This window comes from Colletotrichum truncatum, assembly GCF_014235925.2.
Source record: "Colletotrichum truncatum strain CMES1059 chromosome Unknown Contig_0008, whole genome shotgun sequence".
Taxonomy (NCBI): domain Eukaryota; kingdom Fungi; phylum Ascomycota; class Sordariomycetes; order Glomerellales; family Glomerellaceae; genus Colletotrichum; species Colletotrichum truncatum.
The window spans coordinates 1,236,473-1,256,215 of record NW_027222405.1 but is presented as its reverse complement, the minus strand read 5'-3'; the positions used below and the strand labels follow the sequence as shown (position 1 = coordinate 1,256,215).

The following is a 19,743-nucleotide window of genomic DNA, read 5'->3' as shown; positions in this document are numbered from 1 at the left end:
TTATACCAGAAATGAAAACAGATATGGTAAGTCGTGTCACTACAGCCGGATGAATTCAATTGTTCAAGAGGCAAGACCTTTGCAAGCGATACTGACTGGTCAGCCTTTGCCAAGGAAATGTGATAAGGATAGATTCCTCTGCACCTCAAAACATTTCCGCCTTGGTTTGATGCTCCCATGTAGACCAGCCCACTCGTTCATGCCACGAGAAGCGAAGCCACGAAGCATATACCTCTCGGTGGGAACGTTTTCCATCACATCGGTCCTAGGCATAAGAGCTTGCTCAAAACACCCAGTTTGCTATTAGCGTAAACGGTCTCTATGTGCTAGATCCTATGAATTCAATGTCGTGAAAATCCGCAGACTTCATTTGTGAGATGATTACCACTGTCTCTTGATTTCTCGCTTTTTTATTCTACGAGGCTGTGGGGCTTGACTTTTGCGAATGTCATACTCTGACCTTTGCCCCTTTTAACACATTTTACCCTTCTAGGGCACATTTTGGAGAAGAATTCGCAAGCAAAATCACGCATATAGGAGGCAAGTGTGCGTTATGAATGTTTCCTTTTCTACTATCAAGACACCTTGAGACGCACACTTGTATGCAAATGATAAGAGATTAGCACAGCAACATTGTCGTTCTTGTAATATTTTTGAGATCACGGAATAACCGTGCAGGCGTAGAAGAGAGTTATTTCTAAAGTATGGTAGAGATCCTGCTTTCTGTAGAGAAAAAGCTATAGAAGAAAAGAGTGACACGGTTGGGGGAGATACTAATATATCCCGTTTTGAAGTTCGTCACTTGGGTAGTTTACTCGTCTATATCGGCACATGATGCCTGGGTGGCCGGCAGCCGGGTACCGGCTGGCGGCCACAAGACCGCTTCAGCCCTGAATTTTGACTATTGCAGCAAACCCTATTGACGCCAAACGTAGTAGGATAGTTCTACTTGTTCTAGAATGCTAATTCTCAGTCCGGAATCGGCAGTTGCCACTACTGGCTTCTTTTGATCTTAGATTGTTGATGATATTGGCCGATAGAGTACTCCTAGGTAATTTACCGCAATAAGTTCGGATTTACGATTTTTAGTAGTGGACCTTTCTTTTTACTGGTGGAAGCTGCCAAGAAATGTGCAGAGGCCAGCCAGTCATGGAACAATTATCACTGATTGGAGGAACACCGAACGCGTCTTAGTGAGGAGTCGGTGTTCCAGCGTCCAGTGAACAGAGATATACTTATATGTTCAGATATTGGGCTAATCATCTGTTAGACCTCTCTGGAAAAATCGAGGTGTTTGTGGTTTTGAAGGTAGCCTCTTTCCATTAGGCATGGACGCTTTGTAACGACATGTCTCACTTCCATTGCGACCGCTGAAGCTATACTTGCGACCCAATACCAAAGACTCCGCCTTCATTGCGAACATTTCTGAACTCAACGAGGAGAAACTTGTAAGCTGAAAATCCTGGCGTAAGTGGACCAAACATAGCAAAGATACGTGATGTTCGGTTTTGTTGATATGGCCACTGCTGCGGAAGTCTATTTGACTTTTTGGAACAATACTGTCAGTGGAGCTCAGAGCTACAGCATGACGGTCGCTCTAGCAAGGGGTTTACCCAGTTTCTGTGCAATCCATGGATTCTCTTGTTATCTAAAGCAAAGCACCACGACGCAGCTCACAGGCGCACATGTTGAAGGGTTTAACAACACCCCAAGAAATGGCCACAGAAACGGGCATGCCAATGGCGCCAGCAACAGCCTGACAGGTACACACCTGATCATCAATGCGTGATATTACAACTAAGCCGCTAGGGTAAGAGGGCTACGTGTGTCTGGCTTTGGCGGGAGGGGATCTGGAGGAATATCGTTAGTCCAGAATTATACCCTTCTACATTAGTAACAAGATGGGAACAACATGATTAGAGTACCCAAGTAGTAAGAATCCAGCAAGGCATCTGAAGCCCGGCAAAACTTATCCCTTCGTCAAGAAAACATATGTAAAATCAAAGAAACCGTGCCACCGTACAAGCCAATCTACTCCCAGGCCATCAGGCAGGGTGGCTGATGTTCAAGTGTATAGAATGCGAGTGACGATGGCTTTACTCTTCTTAACGGCTCTAATTCTCAGTTAACAATTGTTGTCCGAATATGCGGCATTGATTTTGGTAGGTTAGAGCGTCAGTCTCTGCAATTATACTAAAAAGTCAGTCCGCGAAACAAAATCATGTGAACAAATCAAGGTATCCAAGCAAAATGGGAAGCTTACCCGTCAGTTTTATTTTTGGTGATTGTCAGTTGAAGCAGCCCGAAGCAAGTATCATGCTCGATATTAGTTCTAACTTAAGCTTTCAACACCCTACACAAGTCAAAGATTGAAAGCGAAACTAATTAACTTGAGCTGCGTATTCTTGGGCAGTTAACTTTTGCGCAAAACACTACCTACCTCGTTACATCAGTTCGCTGTCGATGCTTCTTAATATAAAACGATTGCATCCTGTTGATTTGTAATTCCATCTAACTACTGAAAACTTCAATATTCTGTAGTATGTTACAGGAATAAGATAGTTCCATACAATTACCACATAGGTAGTCGCAAGGATACGAGAGGTCTAAACACTATGCGCAGGTGGTCTATATAGCTACTACTAACAATCAGCTACTCAAAAAAATCCATACGAATCGACTTCGGTCTTCAAAAAGTCTGTTTTACGTTAAATTAAATCACCATGATCCCCATTAATCCAAATCAGCCTCCCAAACCCAGACTGAGTATTCCAGTGACATATCTTCAGTTGTCCATACCCCAGGACCAAACCAACGTCAGCCCCACATCCCCACGATCGCCCCTGCATATTGTCCAATCAAACATTGCCTATCAAAGGCGGTAAACAGAACGACCCACTAAGATCCACATGACACACGGCAGAATCCCCAGACAGAGCTCCGCCACGAACCTCACGTACACCATCTCGACCCCATCAACCGTCGAAATCAGCTCAATCATATATACGCTATTAACATCATCTTCAGAGAAGAAGCGCGATATGGCGCCGGCAATTTCCCTCCGCGGCTTCTTCAGCCGCTTAACCTCTATCCTCCCCCACCTCCAATCCCAGACACCCCTGGGACCAAGCGACGCAACTCCCGCAGTCGTCCCCTACGAACCGCTCTCCGCGGCGCCATCATGCCCCATCGACGGCCCTACGAGCTGCCACAAGACCTCGGAACCCGTCGACTCGTGCTGCTTCGTTTCTCCGTCGGGCAGGATCTTGCTCACGCAGTTCTGGGACGATACGGTGCACGCAGGCGGGGCGGAAGAGGATTGGACTGTCCATGGACTCTGGTGAGCTACCTTCCACGCCCTCCTTCCCATGATTTCCATCATATCTCGATTTCCGCTAGACCCAAAAAAACAAATTACGGTTTCCCTGAAATGGAAGAGCAGCAAAGATTAGACGGGATGCACTGACAAACGCAAAACAGGCCGGACCTCTGCGATGGAAGCTACAAGGCATTCTGCGGTATGACGCCGCATTTCAACAACATTACGGATATTCTGAAGCACTACGGCCAGAACGACCTTTTGGCGTCGATGGAGAGGTACTGGGTCGCGGCATAGTACGTTCTCCCTTGCCCCCCCCCCCCCCCCCTTAAAATAGCCAATCCGAGTGACAAACTGACCTATAACCCAGCGGCACAAACAACCACCTCTGGGCCCACGAGTATAACAAACACGCAAGCTGCATAAATACGCTCTCGACGTCGTGCTACGGGACATCTTACGATGCGGGTATCGAGGTCGTCGACTACTTCACGCGCGCATTCAGCCTCTTCAAGCAACTCGATACCTTCACGGCCCTCGAGCGCGCCGGCATCGTCCCCTCACACGAGAAGCGCTATCCCCTGGCGGACGTCACGCGGACGCTGGAGAGGCTGAGCGGCGGGCGGGTCGTCCTGCGGTGCTCGGGACGCAGGCGGGATGTGCTGCACGAGGCGTGGTACAGTTATTTCCTCAAGGGCAGCCTGCAGACGGGCCAGTTTGTCCCCGCGAGCGAGCTGGGAGAGCACGGAGATGCGAATAACTGTGCGAGTGAGGTCAGGTACCCGCCCAAGAAGTGCAAGGGCAACTGTCCGAATGCGGAGTTGTAAGTGTGTCTGTGTTTGTGTGTGTGTATTGGGAATGTCGGGACGAGGACACTGCTTCACGGAATCACGGCAAGCTATTTTCTTCTTTCACGAGTGCATGGTACGGGAAACACGGAAATCTGGGAGATACTATTTTTTGAGTATTTCGCAAGGAGCGTCTCAGGGAACACGGCGTTTGCTCCGGAATAGGTTTGCTTTTCGCATGTACGGTAACCAGTGCTCATCGGCAATTGAGAGCTGTAACAGACATCACGTCTGAAAGACTTCCACATCATACTCGGTGCTCACCCGAGAATGTTTCTGATAGAGCGAGCGCACCCGGCAACTGACTGACAGTGGTGTTTCAGAACCTGAAAGTGGTTGAATTGCCCGCTTCGTGGGGGGAGAGTGTGCTAATCGGGTATCTAAACGCCGATGGAGCTGGGCAGATGCCGACGGAAGTGCCGTCTCATGAAACTAGACGTCAGAGAATGAAATGGGATGAAAGTCTTACCACAAGGTCTGAAAGGACGTCATCTCCGAACTCTGCTGATCTCGGTGTTGGCGGAAGATAACCCGCCCGCTGGGCTGAATGGACGTTGAGTGTTAGCATCAATGGACAATCAAAAAAATTTAAAGGACGCCATGACTCTCGAGTTCTTCAAGCCATGCCTGCGGACAACCAACAGTTGCGTCGCCCGTATCCAAGCCATTATTGATATTTCCAGTTATTATTGAAGACTGTTTGGGACTCTGCGCACGATGGCGGGTTGATGATCCCTTGGCACTAGCCCATAGATGAAGCAAATGTCTTCGTCAGCCTTGCATGCTGCAGCTATACCTACAAAGCGCTGAAGAAAAAAACACCCCCAGAGGCAGACTGCAGCAAGGTGCCTTATCGGACCGACCGCACGCGCTAATGCCGAAGTGGTCTAGGGTATGTGGAGGTGGGAGGTGGGCTGAGACAGACGCACAGAATCACTCTATCGGATTTGGGGTGCGGCGCCGTTCCGTTCAGACAAAAAACCTGGGCAGTTTTTCCCTCTTCAAACTCCGCAATGTCCTGCTCCTCGAACGCTGGTTCGCTGCTCGGTATTTAGAGGATGGTGGAGTCGGTGAACGGACGTAGACGTGTTGATGGTTCTCTGGGCGCTGTCATCGAACACTACACAGGACCAGAGCGTGGCTCTAAGCCGCCAGAAATATGGGAGCCAATGTTCCAAAGGAGATTTTTCTTTTTCCCCTTGTGTGTGCGCAATATGGGATCAGCTGCAGCGGGTTTCAAGAATTCCGGTGCCACGAGCGGGATCTCCAGGATTAGAGCAGGCTTCTTCAGCCCTGTTGTTGGCCTTGTCTCTGTGTGCTAGATGTAACATTGCCGGAAACGATACAATTTTGACCTGGTTTCCTGCTTCTTGACCGCAACTGGCTACCACTATGAGAGAGGGAACTTTTGGCCGCTGACATAAGAGTGATTGCCTTTTTCCTTTTTTTTTTTTTTTTTTTTTCTTCTTGGTAGGCCGGCCGTGCCGGCAGGACGGCATTTGCAGGCGGAGGCAGTGTTGGTGCAGGTTGGCGTCAACGGGTAAAGCCCAGTCATCGGACGCTAACAGCTCATGTCACGCAGCAGCAGCTCTGGTGGCCTCCGCCACAACTGGCAAGTTGCCAAGGAGGGAGGCAGATGTGGGCTTTGCTGCGCGACTTTCTCTCACTGTCAGAATTAAAAATTGTCTTGAAGGCTGTATGTCAAGCCCGACGCCAGAGACAACCGATATCAAACCTCTTCAGCATGACTGGCATAAGCGCTGTCGAGCTTAGGCCTTGTTGATTGTTTTATGTTCGCGACCTTTTTGAGGAGATACTCTAGAAACAAGAGAGGGGAGAAAATGAGAAGGCCAGCGCACAGGCCGACGGGGCTGCAAATGGCAAGGTGCATCGGTGTAGGGGGGGTTACGTAGCAGTCGCCTCGGGGGCTGCAATATGATAGGCGGACCGGAGCAAATGGAAGCATTGTGGAAGTCAGTTTAGAAGACTCCCTGCCATGTTGAGGGCGATCTGGGGGATGACGGGCTCAGGGATCAACGATGGAGGGTGAGGGTGAGCTGTAAGATTGCTTGCAAGTCGCCAGATTGTCAAATCCCGCAGCCAAAACCTGGGCATGTTTGTTTATGTGCAGGCAGTCAACGTACCGACGAGATTGCAGCAGCCACTGTTTTGCATCAATGAAGTCTAATTTATCCCCTTGGCAGCGGTGAGTTTAAAGAGGATCTCGATGGAGGGGTGAGACTGTGGGTTGTGGAAGCATGTCTGCGTTCAACCTGAGTCGCAACCCCCTCATACTAGTAAAGAACAAGTCAAGAGGGACAGACTCGTGAGAGCGTCGAGCATTGCTGTGTCGTTGGGTTAAGGGGGAGGAAAGGGGCGTGCTCGGTCAGTGGGAACAGACATGCTGCACGTTGCCGCTCCACAGAATGGCGCTTTAGCCATCCCAAGTGTTGGACGATCACTATGTTTGCAAGACCAACAAAGTTTATGCCTCGTTGGACGATGGTGGTGGTATGCCGAACATTGGCTGGCATTAATCCGAGCCCCCTGCAAAGTCGAGACGGCCGGTGATTAAGGGCTTGTTCTTGAGAAACCTGGATTGTCCCCATTCTCTCGGTCGACGACAACTGGCAATGTCCACAATCCACAATGGGTCGGCAATCAGGAGGCAGAGGAGACGCCCCCCAGACCGGCGGGTGCGGATCCAAATGAGCTCCAGCGCTCAACGTCCTCCCCCATGGGCTCATCAGTGCGTCTGTTTGTGGCTGTTTGAGTGGCTGTTGATGTGTTGCGAGGGATGTTCCTCGTACAGCGGTTTCGTGTGCCTCAAATCTCGAATGTCGAGGATAGCGGCAGATGATTGGCGAGGTTTAAGTAAGCAACGAGCAGGAGATTTGTGTGGACTTTGTGTAATTATGCCAAAATGCATTACCAGCGAGGCTGGCTAGCGAGTCCTGCTCCGAGGTCAGATCAAATCAGATCAGACAAGACAATGGGCGCGGCAGTGCGCGCCATATGGGGCGAGTAGAAAATAGAAACCCAAAACAAAGAGGCGACATGGTGCACTAAGTGTATTCGTAAGGCCGTCGCCCGTGTTGCGTGTGTATGCGTGTGGTCTTACTGACCATGGTCAACGGAGTACCGAGGAATAGATATTTTGGTGGTAATGACGACGAATCGATAAATATCTGTGGCCAAATACGAGTGCCGTAGGAAGGGAAGTTGGAAATGACAGAAAGTCCTCTCCCCCTTCACGAGACTGCCAAGAAAAAGGTGACTGACTCCCCAATCAGGATTCTGTTTCCCTGCTGTAAAAGGCGGAAAGAAAACAAAAAAAATTGCATCCTAGATCGAAGCACAAAGGAAAGACAGCGAAGATGAGGCGAGTGCAGAATATCCTGGTTTCCCTCGGGGCAAGTTGTTACTGAAACGAGCGCCAGTCTGGTCGGGCACAGCGAGGCCAGCAAAGCAGGGCCAGCTGTAACGGCCTAGAAGTAGCAATTCGTAGAATGACACAGCATGTTCCCGTAACCGGCAATACAATTTGCATAGCAAAGATGGGACGGCAGATGGGATCCGTACCACATACTTGGCTGCTGTTCGGAGTGTACTCCTAGTTCTTACATAGTAAGTATACCGTCTACACTGGGCTTGAGGTACTCCGTATAAATGCAGCAGCAGAGCCATATACACACGGCTAAGTCAGGGAGTACGTACTATATAGTCAATGAAAACTACCAGGCGTGGTTCTGCCCAGGTAGCACTTGCCTCGGCTGACAAGACAGCCCTTTTCCTTGGAGCCAGCGTGATTGGCCTGCTCGTTCAGGAAAACCTTCCAAATGACATACACACTGTGCACAGCATATCCATACAGAGTGCTGGGCGTTAAAAAAAGGGCAAGTACGTACGAGTACAGGCAGCAGCTCCTGCCCTAGTACAACGTTGCAGGCGGCATTTACCGTGACTGTGCTTCCAAATCCCGTAAGCTGCCTCCTCTACCTGGTAAGGCAAAAGGTGATTGACTGATTCAGTTGCTCTGCCACCCTCTTCTCTTAATTTCTCAGTGGTTCAGTGGTGTCAATGGTGAGATGAACCCGCCACTGGCTACTGAACACATAGGCTTAAATGTCCTGGTATCTGGGCATGCTGGGGTTATTGCTGTTATTGCTATTCACTGCATTGACCGTGGAAATTTGCAGACTCCCCAAGGGAAAAGTACGTATCCACAATGTGTCACGGTCTAAACAACACAATAGGGTGGTGGGTGGGTGACAGCTGCCGCGACACAGTGACCTGGCAATGACGCCTCACTGTGGGGAACCGTACCAGGAGAAGGTGCTCCTGCATCTGCTTCCTGCCTATTTTCGTGGTTTGTCACCGGATACCTACCGTGTGAACCCACAGTGTATCAGATTCATTTTCCTGTCAACATTTTTCCCCTGATTCTTTCCATGATTTTTATTTTTATTTTATTTTTTTGTCCCTCTCTAATGCTGTTACTCCATGCCCTATCCTAGCATCCTTCTCTGGTCTTTCTCCCTGCTACGTTAGAGCCTGCCATTCTACTACTTTCTGTGTTCCTCCCATCTGTGTACCTAGTCTTTCATTACCAATAGCCACAGGCTACCACACAGAACCCAGTTTGTCTCCTCCCCAAGTCAACCACCCCAAATTTGGCTTAGCGTGCTATTGGTTGAGGCCTACAAGCCAGCCAAGTCCACCAAACAGCCTAAGAACGCCATCCGGGCTGGACAACCTGGGCCTGGTACAGTGGAAGGTACCAGCTTCGTCCCAGACCACCCCTTCTCTTTTCGCCAGCCCAGGGCCCACCCTTGCGCCGCTCCTTCCATCGTCTCCACTTGACACTCATCCATTCTTGCCTGTCCTGTCCTCTTTTCCTTTACTACTTTCCCTTTCTCTCTCTCAGCCCACAGGCGGTTCCATTCCTCTTTCCTCGCCCACACCCACACCTGCTCTACTTGAATTTCTCATCCTTCGCCCTACCGACCCTCACCGAGTAATCCATCCTCCGCCTCTCCTTCAACATCACGGGTTGGCCTTTTCTCTTCTGCTTCTTTTTGCTGCTTCGTGGGCGACATCAGTGAACCCTCGACATCGACGCTTGACGCTTCAACGCAAACTTTAGCACGAGACCACTTGCACAGACGGAAAGGGTTGTAACGGGCGTTGCAGCCCCCGGATTTTGGCACCATCCCCCGCGTTTCGCTCCCAGCGTGTGCATACAGAAAGGGCCGAATACACTCTCCATCCTCACCAAACTCCTCCACGCATCGCTCCCAACTGTTACCACCTCCCTTATCAGTCGCCTTCCCCGCAAAACTCAATCGCCCGCTAGAACCCTCGTTGTCGATGCCATCACCCCCGTTGATCCGCCGCCTTTGCTCGGAATAATCTCAACCTAGATCGCCCCATATCGACCTTGACGACGACGACAAAACCCACCGCAACCACGTCTTCACCGCGCGTCGCCACCATGACACAGGCCGTCAAACGGGCCTGCGATGCTTGCCATCGTCGCAAGGTCAAGTGCGACGGCGTCAATCCGTGCCGCAACTGCCACACTGCCCAGCTATCGTGTACCTACAATGCCATCCCCCAGAAGAAGGGCCCCAAGGGCTCTCGCGCAAAGGTCATCAGCGAGTTGAGGGAGACCCAACGACAGACCAGCTTGTCGGCAAAGGTTCAGAACCGCATGAATGGAATTCCCAACCCTCCAGCTCCCGTCAGCCTGTCACCGACCCCCGGCCTGCTCTCAGCCGAGCTGGTCAAAGAATGTGTCGAATTCTACTTTGCCAACCTGTACGAGAAGATGCCCATCCTCGACCGCCGTCAGATCGACCAGCAATTGCCCTTCATGGAGCAGAACCGCGATACCTACTGCCTACTCACCTCACTCTGTGCATTCATGATGCTTCAGCCCGGAATGTCGATGCCCACCGGTGACCCCTACAACCTCGATGTAATGCCCGGTGCCACTATTGTCGCCAGTCAGCTGCTTCTCGAAGAAACCCTGCAAGTTCGCAAGGGCTATGATTATCTTGACAGCACCTCTTTCAACACCTTGGCGACCAATTTCTTCGTCTACGGCTGCTACCACGGCCTGGAGCTGCATGACAAGGCTTGGTACTACCTCCGCGAGGCTTCCACTGTGATGCACATGACTGGCATGAACAAAGAGGAGACTTACCACGGCCCTCAATGGGATAACGCCGAGTCCTCTCGGAGAAGACGTCTTTACTGGCTGTTCTACATTATGGAGAGGTAAGTTTTTTCTCTTTCCTTTTCACATTCCTCCCCCCCGGCCGCCATCGTTCATTTGCTAAACGACGATCATCATACAGGGCCCACGCCATCCAGCGCCAGCGACCTTTGACCTTGCAAGCCACTATCAATCCCCCCAACTCCGCCGACGACCCGAGCGACCCACTTAGTCATCAGCTCAACAGCTTCATCATGCTGGTGAACCTGTTCCGACCCTTTGACGATGCCTTCACTGCTGTGTGGAACAAGACCAGAAGCAACCTCTATGTTTCTAACCTCCAGAAGCAACTGAACGAGGTACTCCCGACTTACCTTTGCCAGGATGGACAGCTCTCCGACTTGCGCACCAACCAACAATGGCTCAAGACGACTGTCTGGCAGTTGACCCATGGCAGCATGAACTCGCAGAACGAGGAGAATATGAACTTTTCATACCCCGTTGATATGTCACGCGAGTTGCTCATGAACCTTGCTTCCCATTTCCCTGGTCAGGGAATGGAGCTGATGGGGTCCGGCTTGGTGAGCTTCAAAACCTATTATCTTGGCCGAATGCAGCTTGCTAACAGTGACCCAGATTGAGAAGCTTTTCGAAATCACCTGCAACATGACTGACTTCCTCGCGGTCCAACCCGCCGCTCGTGACCCCTTCACTGTTGGACCTCGGGAGCAACTCAACCAGACTCTCAACATTGTCGCCGTCCTTCGCCACAGCGACTTCCGCTTCCTGCCGCTGCTTCTCAACAAGGTCGCCGACATCATGCCTCGTCTGACTAACCCCATGCTGCAAAACGCGCCCGAGAACTCAAACTTGGGTAACATTGACATCTTTGATGGCTTCGGCAATGCGGGTATGGCGCAGCCGCCCCCTCAGATGCAGATGCAGATGGATGCCGAGTACGACCGCAAGTTCTCCGTTGCCGACTACGAGAAAAAGTATGGCATGTCCGACATGAACAGCAATGTAAGCGACACGAATACCATTTCAGGCTCATCCACCGGAGCCCCATCTGTTCCCCCTGCGACCACCGCGGACATGAACTCGCCTTTCGCAAGCTCGCCAGCGATCATGTCTCCACCGATGGAGTACCCACACCACGGCATGAACGATTACGGATGCACGCCGATGCCCGATATGGTCATGAGTCCGATGGGCCAGAATGGATCGTCGATCGGTGGTGGTTCGAACCAACATCAACAGCATCAACCTCATCACATGATGCAGAACCAAGGCATGAACCAGCAGCAGATGCAACCCAACATGAATCAGCATCACAATCACAGCGTGCAACAAGGTCAGAACATGGGCAATATCAGCCCACCATCCTTCCAGGGACAACAGCAGATCAATGCGCCATCAATACCAACGTCCCATCCCATGGGGCCTGGCGGGAACAACCTGATGAATTCCATATCTCGCCAGCAACCGCAACGCGCCAATAGTTATGCCATGCAACAACAACCCATACCGCGGACAGTTGGTGACTTTCACGCACTCCAGCGAGCCAATTCCGACATGCCCGGTATGACTGGTATGACAGCTGAGATGGATTTTAACACTATGCGTTGATCTTCCCTGCGATTTTCTTTTAAATTTCACATCTGTGAGCATTTAGTTGACGTGTACTGTCACGTCCTATTCATCTCTTCTATTCAGCGCTGGTTTACTATATTTTTCATATTTTTCTAAATTTTAAAAAACGCACCTTTCCACCATCCTCCTGATAGGGCGCGGGTCGACACCGCTGCTACTGTTTGGATGAAGTGGGCAACATGGAAGTGCATCGGTATTAGGGGTTCTGGTTTGTTTAAACAAGGACTTGTTGTGTACGGACTAGGGTTGCGGAACATATTGCATCTGCCGTTTGGTGCATTGGATACGGTGTTTATGGGAGTACTTGCTTTCGGCTCATTATACGAACGCAATATCAAGAGGAGGATTTGGAATAAATGAAGCATGGCCGGCGTGGGAGCGAGTTATTCCGGCTACGGCCGATGCTTGGTAGCGCGGATCGCGACGACGTCGGGACCCTCGGGAAGGGTATGAGATGGATTATTGTCATGTTTGTACGCGATGTCGACAGACTGACCCTCCATAGGGAGACACTAGACGAATTAAGAAGCTTAGAATGAACCGCTACGTTTGTAAACATGCCATTTTCTACATGCTTGGTGTCCGTACCCGTTTAATCCATCATGGCCCTAGCCTGTCCCCGACAGCTTTATTTTATCAACGTCACACGGGTCAGTGCCCAGGTCATAATCTGGTTGAAATCGTCGAGTCTATACTGGTATAATAAAGGAGATTCTGAATCATTTTTGAGACCCTGCAGGGTCCACGGGATAGTTATGAGCTTGTCGTTAAGCTTGAACCCGATGTACTGCTGCATGTCTTAGCATTCGATTTACCTTACACTTTGTAACCAATCTGGCGGTACCGTAGGTGGGTCAGAAAACTTCCGAGCTGTTGTCCTTGGCGTCGTTGTTTGAAGTACTTCCGCGGGACGGGCAGTCACTGGAGGGTTAATATCCTGGTTATACTGCTTGGAATAGTGCAAATTTCCAATCAGTAAGATGATGATTAGCTTTGGCAGAGGGTGAAGGTGATAAGCGGGGACGGTTATGGTGGTGTTGGATTTACTTTCATTTCCATTCTACGATATTCTCATCGCGCTCGTGCAGGTGCTAGATTCGGCCATCCTCTCGACTTGCAGCGTTACTCTTTTCATCCAGCTTTTGGGGGCACTAGCTCTAAACAAAATGGAAACGCCTGGTGTACCTAACCCCCTTGCTTACAACAATCCCCAAACAAAGACGAAAGAAACGTGCTGTACACAGAACCAAGCGGACATGTGTACCAGTAAAAGGTCCTCTGGCAAATTAAGGATACCGTCTCTCGGCAGGATAATTCATCTCAGCATTCCCTCTTTGAGCTCCCTCATCTCAGTCTCATACTGATTCCGTTCGATGCTGCGCATTCACAGTCTTCGTCGGGAGCATGCTCTGCGCAAGCTGCACACCCATGAACCCGACATCACCCTCAATTTCGCTGTCGAACATATCCTCCCTGACCCCCTTGGCCCACCTTCGACCTCTGGGAAAGCAACAGCAACAGCAAGTCAGCATTGAACCCAGCCCGCGTGTCCCGGAGCTGAAGAACTGCGTCAACAATTTCGCCAGGCCATCCTGCATTTGTCTGTACTCTTCTTCCGTGACAACGATCTTGTCCGGAAGGACGACTTCCCAAACGCCGAAGATGTCGGAAACTATCCCTTCGGACTTGTTCTGGATCATCGCGACGCAGCCGGTTATGGCGCGTGACACGAAGGTGAGTGTCCCGTAGACGGCCCCGGCCGAGCAAGCTGCTTTGTAGTTGCTTACGGGCATGCCTGCGTATTGTTAGTGTGAAGGTTGGAGGCGTGGAGGATTGGTTGGACGGACCTTGGTTCGAAGCCATGCGGGCGAAGACGTATCCGCCGAGAGCATCGGTGCCGATGAGAAAAACAGCGTATACCTGGAATCAAAAGTCAGCCATGTAACGCCGACTGGTACGTTATGTTGCAATCATGCAACTAGAGCCGGCTTACCCAGCGGTAATAGTTTATTCTTCCGTCGTCATCTGGCTTGGGTTTGATGTCACGGATCGACTCGAAGAAGAGAGGGAAGGCTGCCACGACTCCTGCGATGACGAGCTCTTTGGGTGCTACTCTGCCGTTAGATCGACTCCTTCCATTATCTATAGACTTAAAAGTCAGGTCTGTCACTTACTCTCTCCGAGAACGATGTTGCCGACTTCCGTCACTAGCAGAGGGCAGATGCCGATAGAGGATGTAATCAGGAAGAGCAGCATGCGGAACCCAAAGTTGACGCCGTTCATGAGTACTATCTCTCGGAACGTTGTCAAAGCGGCCTTTGTCAGCCCAGCCAGCGCGCCCATCCGAATGGCCAGAGTCGTCGGCGTGACCCCGTTAAGATCGGAGCCGACTTTCGCTGCCGCGGCGCCGGCGCCGGCGTTCATGGCTAACTCGACGATGGCGAGTAGACCGAATCCCCAGACTAGGTAGGTATCGCACGTCAGCCATCATTCATTCAAGCCCCAGGGTCCTCGCTCGAAATACTCACTGATTCGCCATGGTGCGCTGTTCATCAACATGGGCGGTGGTTGAATCTCGATGCTGCCCTCCGGGATGACTCGGATGCTGCCGCGATCGATCTCTTCCACGGACGAAGCATCCGCGCTCCGCCGCGGTGCCGGTGACATTTGCGAGTTTTGCGTCATGTTCGCGATGAGGGGTGCGTTTTGCGGAAATCAGCGGTTCCCTCCGAGTCTCTCGATCGTCGCAGGGTTCCGCCATACTTTATATCGCCTCCTCCAGAGCCATTTTCCATTTTTCAAGGCAATCAAACCACCACCGACGCGGGGACGGGATGGTTGTATCGGGGTCTCCCAATCGGGGGCTGAGCTCGTCTAAAATGCCGACTGTGATGCAGAGTCTAGTGAATGCCAAGACAGCAAGGCATTTTCAGCTTCTCTTCGTCACGAGCGCATCGGATTGGATGATGGGTGCTGGCTAGTGAAGTGGCTGATACCTATAGGGGTTAAGGGCCGAAAAGCAACGTGCAGGCTACCTCTGCAGGTTGTCTCGGGGGGCGCCTAGGTGAGGCTGAATACCTGGTTGCCCAACGGAGTCACACCACCCTCTGCAAGTTCGCCTGCGACTTTTTGGGCCGCCAGTGTTGGGAAGTCGGAGTAGATAAAAAGTTTTCAAGTACCTTAGCCAAAGTGTGCGGTGGTGATGGGGCCGTGATAGATTCAACGGGAAAAGCTCACAACTGTTTTCAAGTTCTGAAACGGCTTACATCATGGCTCAAAACGGGCAAACACCTGGGGTCTGCGAGATTGAAGCAAATCCGGATGTCACTGGAACTGGGGTCAGTCTGGTTCTTTTTCGAGTCGGCTCAGTTGTTTTGAATACTAACCATGTTTTGTAGATCCGCGCTTCGATCTACACTCTCTGCTTGGCATCTGGTATTCTCAAGACCGTAGTCCAAATGATCACTTCCGAGAAGAACTACTCCGAGTTTTGTCAGGCTGTCAACTCGGCGCTGCAACTTCAGGGCCTCGCACTGCTTTGTACCGCCATTTACCAAACTTTCAAACGCCAACTCACGTTGTTCCACGCCATTTGCGTGCTGCATCTCCTCTCGTTGCTCGGTTTCGGCCTTGTCGCGCAGCGGCGATATCAAGGCGGCGGGCTCAATCGCTGGCTTGTCCTGGCCGTCTTTCGAGTCATCATCGCCTCTGCCTTCACGGCGCTTACGGCGTACATCTGGATAACCGCGCCGACTTACGGCAGCCAGCCCGACTGCAACGCCTCGACTGTCTACGTTGTCTTCGGCGTGAGCATAAATGCCACCAACCAAGTGTTCCGCTATGTGATCCTGGCGTTGATGGCATGCATGGCTTTCGGATGGGTCATGAGCATGGTCATCTACGCTGTCATGGCGCAGTGCTGGTGCGGCGGGGTGAGTTCGGGCATGAGATGGGCGAAGCAGGCGAACCCGGACCTCGAGACGTTGAAGAACGTCATGGGCCGTATCAAGGTGTCAGACCCCAAGTACAAGAGGAATGCTTTGGGCGGACAGGTGGTGCAGCCGTTGATCCATACGGGAATCAACGTGTACATGATTGTCACGTTGGAGCAGATTGTCACGCGCAATCATGTTTCGGCGGAGGAGAAGGACTGGACTTTTGGACAGGTCTTGGCGATTTTTGTGTTGCTGGGGGTCGTGGTTGAGGTGGTCAACATTTTGCTGCCAAAGCTGGATGGTTATGTGCGAGAAACGCCAGCACAAAACGAGATTGAAATGGTTCAAATACGGAATGGAGGGGATAGAAGGCTTCTGGAAGACAGACCGCCGTCTAATTAACTGGTAGGTTACCATGTTGCTTCTAGAAGGCGACCGTTTGTTGCCAGGTTCTCATCGATTTCGGTTCAAGAAGGCTTTTTCGAAAATGAAATATATTTTACACCTCATAATGAATCGGCATATGATTTAATCCGGTCTTTCTGTTTTACCGTCTCGACACAAGGCTTGGTAGAAGCAGTTGGACCAAGCTAGTGTCGTATTTATGATCGACCATTACGACCAATCTTCATTTTAGGGCCTACTAGTGTTCATACACTAACACGATTGCTCTCTTGGCAGTGGGGCTGTTTACCGGGATCCTCGTTTTGCCTTTTCGATATCTCAAACATTTTACATTTCGCAAAGTCCGTTATGCCGGAGTCTGCTGTAGCTGACAAGGACTGCGCACTCTTGATCCAAAGACAGGGGCAAGGAATGATCAAGAGAGACCAATGACTATGACGCACAGCTCGGAGTTGCCGTATATCCGTTCTGTCATTCAGGCGCATACGCCAGACCAGATCAGCGTGGTCCCGGTGGGGTGGGATACCGTGAATTCATTACACATGACTCTTGTTTTCATACGAGTAATTCGTACTGCTGCAAGGACTACTCTGACTGGTGAATACGCAGAAAAACAATATGCTTTTGTCTTTAGAATAGCGAGCAGGAATTTAGCGGCTAAAATATTCCACTCGGCCTTTTCGCCTTTCTCCTTCTCCTTCTCCTTCTCAGCCGAGGTAGTATGATAAAGGCAACTGTACAACTAGTAAATACCTTGCATATACTAATGGCTTAAAGAATCTTTACCCCTGTTTCCTTACGACTCCCTCGCTGGAATCCTTGTTGAATGTAAAGTCTCATAGTGCTTTCTGCTGTGAGATGTGCCTGTTGTCTCTGGCGCTCCAGGGGTATACTGCACTTGCTGGCAATTGACCATGTAGCTAGCGGCACCTGACATCTTGCATTCTATCACGAATCGTGCATACTATTGACCGTGTATCAAAAGCTTATTATATTGGCCATCTGCCTTGAGCAGGCGGAGCTATCCGTCTGGCAGATGTTATAAATGCGGCAGTGACCGTCGCTCTTCTACGTCAAACCATGCCTGACTGAACCCTGAAGTCCTCGTAGCAACCTGAACCCACTGTTTCATCCGCCCACCATGAAGTTGACTACCATTCTTCTGTCTGTTGGCGCCATCTTCTTAGGCTCAGCTGATGCGTGGTGGTGCACCTCCTACGGCAAACAGGCAATTCACCCGAGCTGCAAGGCTTTGTATCCGGTACGTTTGTACATGACCTTTGCAGCAAGTTCCGGACGACGGCGTAGTCAAGCCGACATTTAACTAACACTCTCATGTCTGTCCACATAGGAACGCAATACTTTTTGCTGCAGTGCAGGACATGGAGGAGACCGAAACATCTGGCGAGGAGACTGCTTGATGTCCTACGACGCCCCTTGTGGCGACGGCGGTTTCGAAGCATGTGTAAGTTTTATTTTGTATTCCAGAAAATGGGTGATCACAGCAGCTGACTTCACTGTAGTGTTATTAAGCCTTGATACAAAGGGTTGTGTCTCGGGAGTTTCGCTAGCTGAGTGATACCGATTCGATATTTGGGCAAAGTCCCTTAACATTACCGTTAGACTGTCTAGTCAGAACATCAAGGCTCTTCTATCACCCTCATATTGTGATCAGCAGCAACCGCGTCGGAATTGGATATAATCGATCGACTGCAAGATGCGTGTGTTTGACGTGGCCTGAATTCACCAATTAACTGAAATAGTTTGGGCCAAGGCTATTTGTTTACCTTGACCACCTTGGTTCCATCCTGGACTCAAATCACGCTCCACTTTGTTAAATTCAATGAGGCTATGTTGGGGTAGATACAATAGATATGGGAAGTGACGTTATTGTGTGTTGATCATACAAGACGGTAGATATTATTTAGTAGCAATCTACAACTCATTGGTGGGAGCTTTCTTGTAAAGCAATGTATTACGGCTGAGCTGAGACATTTCTTCTTGGCTTTAAGTCTTCGTCAGCTTGATGATCCTTGAGCTAATAATCTCCTTGGCACGTGCTGCGCAACTCAGCTTCATGAGCGCAGGGATCGCACATAGGCTCTGATAAAAGATTGACAAACACCTCCAATAATTAGACACAGCATTATAGAAATGCGTAGTTCAAACCCTATATGCCAACCTACTTGTATCTATTCACACTATGTTCTACACGAATACGCCCGGACGCTGTTCTTCTGCAGGCACGGTGGTCTGCTCAAGGAACCCGAATATTTGAGACGCAATGTGTCTTTGAGATGACATGGACAGATATCAATGAAACTTGAAGGATCAAATGACATTTCAAGGCTTTCTCAGACTCTCATGTGTTCATATGACGGATTGTGACAAAACCAATGCGTAGCTTCTCATGCTTTCTTAAGATAGTATCCTTCAGTTACTCCGTAGCTAATCAACCCCTTTTGAAGCTTTATGCACCTAGGAAAATTTACTGTTCACACAACCTCATCGGGACATGTAGTCCTTATCCGAGCATGTTTTGGCAATGAAGAAGATTTGGGACAGACCTCGACCGTAAGGCGCTAACTTGGAAACCACCGAAGACCTGCAGGGCGTCGAGTTCATCGGGGACTATGGTTCAGTGCTTGTTAGTCTCAGAAGCAAGTGTAAGATTTACATATGATCCTTTGACTCTAGGTTATTGTTCGCCTTTGCAGACCCCTTTTTAATTGCATGATAAAGCTTTCCGTGGAAGCACTGCAGAACCGCTGCATATGCATTGTTTCAGCTTGGGTAATCAAGATCCCTGAAGTATGCTTCGAACCTCGAACTCGTATAGTCAACGTTGCAAGATGATAGTAATAATGAACCTGCCTTTTGACATAGCCACCCTTGCGGCTGTCGCTTGGTTCCGGCCGGTAAGGCGGCAAGCATCTCCATCAAAGTCTCCACATTAGGCCGGGCAATGTCCGTCCTGCGGGCTCGGGCCGCTCGCCCCGCCCGGCCCGACAGCCTCCTGAGACACCATCCTGAGTCCCACAGCGAAGGGAGACTTTTACTTTGATCCTTTCATGGACTGTGCTATATGTAATATTCCTACTTTTGCGAACGGTCATCAATGCACTATGTTCGTCAAGGAAGCTACGCATTCTTCCCGGCGCTCAGGTTCGGCCTGGTTTCCGTGCGTAGGTGTAGCTTCTTCAGGGACCAAATCATCAAACCCGACGACTTCGTATGCCACATTAAAGTATCGTAATCACCTCACGCTTCCAACTGAGCCGATCATTGAAGCAGTCACGACCGAGGTGGAGAAGTACATCTCTTGCTTGACTGTCGCGGGAATGATGGTCGCCATTACATCTT

At 50.4% G+C, this 19,743-nt stretch overlaps 5 protein-coding genes across 5 annotated transcripts; 4 read left to right on the top strand and 1 right to left on the bottom strand.

The window, feature by feature from the left end:
- Positions 1-3,041: 3,041 nt before the first annotated feature.
- CTRU02_211837 (ribonuclease T2 family protein) lies at positions 3,042-4,146 on the top strand (the record flags this gene model as incomplete). The annotated part of the gene is made up of 3 exons (XM_036725487.2): positions 3,042-3,340; positions 3,481-3,615; positions 3,690-4,146. 3 exons carry the CDS (start codon positions 3,042-3,044, stop codon positions 4,144-4,146), a joined length of 891 nt encoding a protein of 296 aa, XP_036582692.2.
- A 5,515-nt stretch (positions 4,147-9,661) lies between these two features.
- On the top strand, positions 9,662-12,016 carry CTRU02_211836 (C6 zinc finger protein; the record flags this gene model as incomplete). The annotated part of the gene is made up of 3 exons (XM_036725486.1): positions 9,662-10,449; positions 10,530-10,968; positions 11,024-12,016. The coding sequence occupies 3 exons, from the start codon at positions 9,662-9,664 to the stop codon at positions 12,014-12,016; spliced, it is 2,220 nt and encodes a 739-aa protein (XP_036582691.1).
- Positions 12,017-13,395: 1,379 nt separating this feature from the next.
- On the bottom strand, positions 13,396-14,725 carry CTRU02_211835 (uncharacterized protein; the record flags this gene model as incomplete). Its single annotated transcript, XM_036725485.1, has 5 exons — positions 13,396-13,835; positions 13,888-13,960; positions 14,034-14,149; positions 14,215-14,502; positions 14,569-14,725. The coding sequence occupies 5 exons, from the start codon at positions 14,723-14,725 to the stop codon at positions 13,396-13,398; spliced, it is 1,074 nt and encodes a 357-aa protein (XP_036582690.1).
- Positions 14,726-15,361: 636 nt separating this feature from the next.
- Positions 15,362-16,377, top strand: CTRU02_211834 (uncharacterized protein; the record flags this gene model as incomplete). Its single annotated transcript, XM_036725484.1, has 2 exons — positions 15,362-15,378; positions 15,438-16,377. The coding sequence occupies 2 exons, from the start codon at positions 15,362-15,364 to the stop codon at positions 16,375-16,377; spliced, it is 957 nt and encodes a 318-aa protein (XP_036582689.1).
- A 1,144-nt stretch (positions 16,378-17,521) lies between these two features.
- On the top strand, positions 17,522-17,912 carry CTRU02_211833 (fungal specific transcription factor domain-containing protein; the record flags this gene model as incomplete). The annotated part of the gene is made up of 3 exons (XM_070205724.1): positions 17,522-17,641; positions 17,732-17,845; positions 17,904-17,912. 3 exons carry the CDS (start codon positions 17,522-17,524, stop codon positions 17,910-17,912), a joined length of 243 nt encoding a protein of 80 aa, XP_070060537.1.
- Between the last annotated feature and the right edge of the window lie 1,831 nt (positions 17,913-19,743).